The sequence below is a fragment of the Mastomys coucha genome, unplaced genomic scaffold, assembly GCF_008632895.1.
Source record: "Mastomys coucha isolate ucsf_1 unplaced genomic scaffold, UCSF_Mcou_1 pScaffold12, whole genome shotgun sequence".
Classification (NCBI taxonomy): domain Eukaryota; kingdom Metazoa; phylum Chordata; class Mammalia; order Rodentia; family Muridae; genus Mastomys; species Mastomys coucha.
Genome location: NW_022196894.1, coordinates 958,738 through 965,192, shown reverse-complemented (window position 1 = coordinate 965,192; position 6,455 = coordinate 958,738). Strand labels below are relative to the sequence as shown.

General features: G+C 52.6%; 1 protein-coding gene across 3 annotated transcripts in view; it reads left to right on the top strand.

The window, feature by feature from the left end:
• The window catches only part of Tfap4 (transcription factor AP-4), a 17,744-nt gene that overhangs the window by 4,105 nt on the left and 7,184 nt on the right, over positions 1-6,455 (top strand). For all 3 annotated transcript variants that reach the window (XM_031361053.1, XM_031361064.1, XM_031361075.1), the window contains exons 2-4: positions 5,260-5,425; positions 5,517-5,615; positions 5,935-6,105. In XM_031361053.1, coding sequence (XP_031216913.1) covers positions 5,260-5,425; positions 5,517-5,615; positions 5,935-6,105 — 436 coding nt within the window. The remainder of the gene's footprint in view (positions 1-5,259; positions 5,426-5,516; positions 5,616-5,934; positions 6,106-6,455) is intronic.

Here is a 6,455-nt window from a genome sequence, read left to right as displayed (position 1 = left end):
CCTGGAACTCACTCTGTAGACCAGGCTGGCCTCAAACTCAGAAATCCGCCTGCCTCTGCTTCCCAAGTACTGGGATTAAAGGCATGCATCACCACTGCCTGGCAACTCTTACAAACTCTTTAAAAGTTCCTTTAAGGGCTGACAAGATGGCTCCGTAGATAAGGTCCAGGTCCCTGTGAACAAGCGGAATTATCTGCGTTTAATTCCTGTGTCCTGTAGGTAGATCTCTATGTGCTCTTGGCCAGCCTGGTCTACATAGCAAGTTCCAGGACAACCAGAGCTACACTGAGAGATCTTGTTTTAAAAGAAGGAGAGAAAGAGGGAGAGGGGGGAGGGGAGAGAGGGGAGGAAGGGGAGAGAGAAGGGAGAGGTGTCCTTAGAGAGTATTAAGAATTTTGGCATGTTTGTTCAGCCTCTGGCCATGTATTTTGACACACCAGCTTGACGCTGGGGTTAAAGATGCAAAATGAGTAAAGTCTTGACCCCTGTCCTTGGCAAGTCACCAGCTTGTGATGGTGAAGGGTTTTGTGTTGGGTACCTGGTGAAACCTTCAGGGGAAGTAGGTCATTCTTTCCTCCTCTTGTTATGCTGGCCAGCCTTCCTTTGACTCCCATCAAGCTTCACTGTGACCCTGTATAAGGCAGTGAGGAGAGCTGAAGTGGAGAGATTTCAGCCGCTCGGGTTCCATGGCTAGCAAGTGTCAAGGCAGGTGTGGGCATCTGTGTCCTCTGCAGGCTTTCCTGTGATGAGCTGAAGTTGCTGGGGAAGAGATGTCTCAAGGGGAGGGTTGATTGGGGCTGTCAGGGCTGTAGAGGCAGTGGGCCTGTGATGGAGGAAGAGGGCTGAAGGTGTTAGGCACCCTGGTGGGGGTGTCATTTCTATCTCTCCTCCTGGGTATGTGGAAAATCCCATGTGGCCTTTCCCTGCTTTGGTTGTGAATGCTGGGTGTTTTTGGCATGCCAAGTGGGTTCGGCCTTGAGAAAAGAGAGTTGGTGGTGGCCAGTTAGAAGGTGTGGCCAGGCAAATGGGTGGAGGTTGATGGGGATCTTTGGTCTTAGGCTGGGCAGGAGGATCCGGTATTAGTCAGGGATCCAGATGTGAACAGCCAGCCTGCATCCTGCTCCCAAGCCTCTGGCTAGGGTGCTGCCATCCTTCAGTAAGGTTAGTGACCCTGCTCTTAGGCTGTGTGGCCTAGTTCTGTCTCTTGGCCATGAACGCAGTTCTGTATTCCTGAAGCCAGGCGGTGGTGATCAGCAGCAATCTGGCTGTCATCACAGGCCAGCACTACCCCATGCTGGTGGGACTTTTCCATGTGATGACTTACTGTGAGTTGGAATTTATAGGTGCATGTAAGAAAATCTACTTTTTCTAGTTGTAATATCACCTGGAAGTGACAATTAGGCTAGCCAGCAATCAGGACCTGCATTCCACCGATGGTAATTCATGGTTAGTCACACTACCCAGCAGGGCACCCACTAGCTTACTTGCTACGCTAGGGACCAGCATGTAGTCTGTTAATTCTGTTGGCTGAAGCTTTCTAAGCTGTTTAGACGAACAGCTGAAGCAAGCCCACGTCCTCATGCAGAACTGCGACTTTACAAGGCTAGTCTCTGCCCTTAAAGCTAGGTCCAGGGACGACCTCGTTAGCCTGCAGTTGGTTCCTAAGCACAGAGGCTGGCTGGGATATTTGGAAGAGTCAGGCTAGGGGCCTGCTCACTCTCCGAGACCCCGGGTCTCTACAATCTGGGGGTTCTGTGATGGAACCTTTATCAGAGCTAGGGCTCTGAGGTTTCCTATGGGCTCCCCAGATAGTGCATGTCCTGGGGGATGGGGAGAGAGCTGAAGTTAGGTCTCAGGGCTGCGTTGTTTTCTTTTCAAGGATAGCTGAGTTAGTGCGAACTGCAGGTGTGACCTCAGGTGAGTCCACCTATGGGGCCGCACTTACAGTCACACTTGCTTAGTTGTGCAGCCTTTGGTTGTGTGTGAGCCTTAGTAGAGCACAGAGCCATTGGTGGCTCACATTGTAGGAGCCGGCTCTGCCCTGCTCTGGCTGTCTGCACAGCACTTGGAAGGCTGAGGCAGGAGGAATGCCTTGAGGCCAACCAGGGCTATAAGAATGAATCTTTGTCTTAAACAAGAACAGCAACAACAAAAATAATTGGCCCAGCAACTCCAGGGTGCCTGACTCTCCTTTCCTGGGGAAGCTATCACACAGCTGGGATATGGTATAGAGCCTGTTCTGCCTTACTCTGGGTCCCAGTGCTACCTTTTACTGTAGCAGGTCCCTCCCCCTTCTACCTGGGAATCAAGTGTTCTTAGCTGGGGAGCCATCTCTCCAGGCTTATTTTTTGGTTCTTTCAGACAGCAGGGCTTATCATATAGCACATATTGTCCTCAAACACAGGGTCCTCCTGCCTCTGCCTGTGTTGGGATTGAAGGTGTTTGCTACCATGTCCAGCCCCCCACTCCCCTTTTTAATATAATGGTAGTTCTGGGGATTGGATCTAGGATTTTCAGCATGCTAGGCATGCTCAACTGAACTATAGATTTAGCCCTGTTTATTTTAAAAAGTATACTCTTGTATTCTGAGGCTTTTTAGATAGGTTAGCTCTTGGGGTAACCTGAGGGTGGTTAAAAGGCTTTTTCTTGAGACCCAGTCTTAGGTCGGTTTTACCCTTTGGGGCAGCACAAGCAGGACCCAGAGACTGGGTGAGTTGTGGGAGGTAAAGGTACTCCCACAACAATCCTAGGGGGATTATAACCACTGGGTAGCTTGCTTTCTGTTACCCCCCCTCTCTCTCCCTCCCTCTCTCTCCCTCTCCCTCTTTTTCTCTCTCTCCCTCTCTCTCTCCCTCTCTCTCTCCCCCTCCCTCTCTCTCCCTCTCTCTCCCTCTCTCTCTCTCCCCCTCCCTCTCTTTCCCTCTCTCTCCCTCTCTCTCTCTCTCCCTTTCTCTCCCTCTCTCTCTCTCCCTTTCTCTCCCTCTCTCTCCCTCTCCCTCTCTCTTTTTCTTTCTCTCCCTCTCTCTCTTTCTTGCTCTATGAATGAATATATGTACGTATGTGTGTATATGTCTATATTATATTGTTTATATGTATAGGTGCCTACAGAGGCCAGAGAGGGTGTTAATTTCCTGGGGTTATAGTTACAGTTAGTTTTGAGTCACCAAACTCAGGTCCTCTAGAAGAACTGGAGCAGCTTAGCTATCTCTTCAGCCTTCCCACACACACATTTTATTGAGACAGGTTCTCATGTAGCATGTAGACTTTGAACTTGCTATGCGGTTGAGGATGGTCTTTAACTTGTCCCCCAAGTGCTGGTGTTCCTGGCATGTTGCCAGCATGCCCATCACCTCATCTTTTTCTTGCTTGCTTTTTGAGAGTCTTCTTGTGTAGTCCAGGCTGGTCCTGTGTAGCCCAGGTTGGTCCACTTATCTAGCATCGGCCCGCTTAGCGCTGAAACTCCCGGTGTGTGCCATCATGTCCTTTCTGTCTCATTTTGGCCCTAAACCTGTGGCATTAACTACTCACTGCAGCGCATCCATCTCACAGGGCCTCCTGGCTCCGGAGGACTGAGCAGCATCTGTGGCTTTGTCCTGCCCTGAATCCCTGTCTCCTTCTAGATATCCATCACTCCCCCATGGGGCTGGGAGAAAGAAAGGAGGCATCCTGGGCTGAAGCAGGAAAGCTGGACCTCTCTCCCTACCCTAAGCTCTAGTTAAAGGGAGGCCTCATCTGTCAAGTGGGAGACCTGGCCCTATCCGATTGCTCACATTCCCAGGTCCTGTGAGGATGCGTGCCCTGGGAGAGGGTGGGCTTTTGGGCCCTGTATGAAGGGATTGATGAAGTGGGAAGGGATGCTTTGCCTCCAAGCCCTCTGTGGAGACAAGCAGGGAACTCATTCCCAGCTGTCCGACCTTTCTATTGGGAGAGGAAGCTGAGGCCCTGGAAGGGGCAGGGATGCGGTCCTTTAGGGAGCTGAGGCAGGACAGATGGGGTAAGTTGGGTAGGGCTGGACAGGCTTCAGCTGTTTCCAGCTGCTACAGATGTGTTTCCCTTCTGTGTAGCCAGCCTGGGCTACACAGGAAAACTCTTGTCTCAAAAAGCATTTTCCCTGGGGATAGAGTCTGGGGCCAACTCACACAAGAGAGTTAGACCTGCCACCTCCTTGACCTCAGACTCCCACGTCAGTGAGGTGAGAGGTTTTTATTTCCCCAGACCCAGGGTATGTGCTCCCTTGACTCTAGCCTGGAACAGGTCACCCTGGGAGGGCCCCTCAGGAAGAGGCCGGGGCTGTGGCTTTGGGTGGGGCTGGAGGCCTCTGCTGAGAGCTCAGCATCTGGAAGCCATCAGGCCATGAGCGGGAGGGGGAGTTGCAGGGGAAGGCTGAGGGGGGCATACCTCCTCCAGGCCACACACAGGCCCACCCCCTTGGGAGCAGTGGCATTGGGCCCTTCCACTCACTGCTGGCTGCTTTTCTCCTCACCCCTCTGGCTAGCTGCTACTTCTGCAGCATGCAGTAATGTCGTCCATGGCATGACGGGAGCTTCAGTTCTTTCTTTATACGGAGTGATCTGCTCTGTGGAGTAGGTCAGGATAAAACAGAACTGTCCCAAGAGGTGGCTGACCCAGTGTCCCATCTGTGGAGTGAATGCTGCCTGTCTTTTCCTTTGTACACTCGTAGCTCACAGTGGCTGGGGTGGTGGTGGGAGGCTTCTGGCTGAAGACTGTGGTGGTGCAGGTGGGAGGGGTGTCTCCTCAGAACTCTAGTGACAGTGTAGAAGCTACTGAAGGAGCTAGGCCAGATTGAGGAACTTTTAAATGTCCTGGGACCTGTCTCTGGTTGCTGCCCTGGGTCCTCTCGAATTAGAACCACAGGGATTAGCCATGTCGGATTCTGGGCCTTCCCAGCCAGGCTAGGCAGATGTTAGGCCGGCAGTGGAGGCCTGCACAGCTGTGAACCCCTGTGTGTCTTGATACCTAGACGCTGCTAAGAGTCTCCTAGAGAACTCTAGGAAGGAAGTCAGGGAAGGCATGGGTTCTAAACAGACTGCATCCACAGACAGCTGCTTCAGTCCACTGGGCATCCCAGGGTACAGCCCTATGTCTTCCTTGGGGGTGGTCTGCCAGAGTACAGGCCTCTAACAGGGAAGGGATATGGGTTACATCCAGGGCCCTCTGGTGATCAACTATGAGGACAGGGGCCTTCTGGGGGTAAAGTTCAGAGGACCCCTCTCCTGAACCTACTGTTCTCCCCGGCAGCCTAGCCAACATTCCACTGACCCCTGAGACCCAGAGGGACCAGGAAAGGCGGATTCGACGGGAGATTGCCAACAGCAACGAGCGGAGGCGCATGCAGAGTATCAACGCGGGCTTCCAGTCCCTCAAAACCCTCATTCCCCACACAGATGGAGAGAAGCTGAGCAAGGTGGGCAGGAGCAGAGAGGGCTTCCTGGAGGAGGTGTTGTGCTCTCATGGGGAGAGGACTATCAGCCTGATTCTTCCCCTCTTGCCCTCAGGCAGCTATTCTCCAGCAGACAGCCGAATACATCTTCTCTCTTGAGCAGGAGAAGACTAGACTCCTGCAGCAGAACACGCAGCTCAAGCGCTTTATCCAGGTACTGCATGGGGAGTTCTGCCTTCCCCTACTGTGTGGGCATTACCTAAACCATTAGCTTGGGATGCATGTCTTCCCTTGGAACCTGCCTACTGACTGCCTGGGCCCATTTCTTCATCTGTGAAGTATAGTGGAGGAAGCAGGTGACTGTTCTAGAAAGTAAGGCCATTCTTCCACATCTGGCATTTGGTTACTTGGTGGATTTGCAGAATGGGTCCACCTGTATTGGGTAGGTTTGGGGGGCTTTCCATAGAGCCCTGTGACCTCTGGATGAGTTATGGGTGTGTCAGCTCACTCACCAACCTCTTGGGGGTTCACAGGAGCTGAGTGGCTCATCCCCGAAACGGCGGCGGGCGGAAGACAAGGACGAGGGCATTGGCTCGCCAGACATCTGGGAGGATGAGAAGGCTGAGGACCTTAGGAGAGAGATGATCGAGCTGCGGCAGCAGCTGGACAAGGAGCGCTCAGTGCGGATGATGCTGGAAGAGCAGGTAAGGCAGCGCCCTCTGCTGGCCAGTCTGATGCCCAGGTGCAGAGGATGGATTCTGTGGTCGGTTCCTGCCTTCAGCAAGTATTCACAAGAGCTCTAGGGACTGGAGAGATAGATAGCCTAGTGGTTAAGAACACTTGCTGCTCTTGCAGAGAGAGGATCAGAGTTCAGTTCGGTTTCCAGCACCCACATGGTGGCAGACAGTCAAGCACAGCCCCAGTTCCAGAGACTTTGATGACATCTTCCACTTCTGACTTCCACAGGCACCTGATGTGCACATGGTGTAGATTCATCCAGGGAGAACACTCAAAAGTACAGACACACACACACACACACACACACACACACACA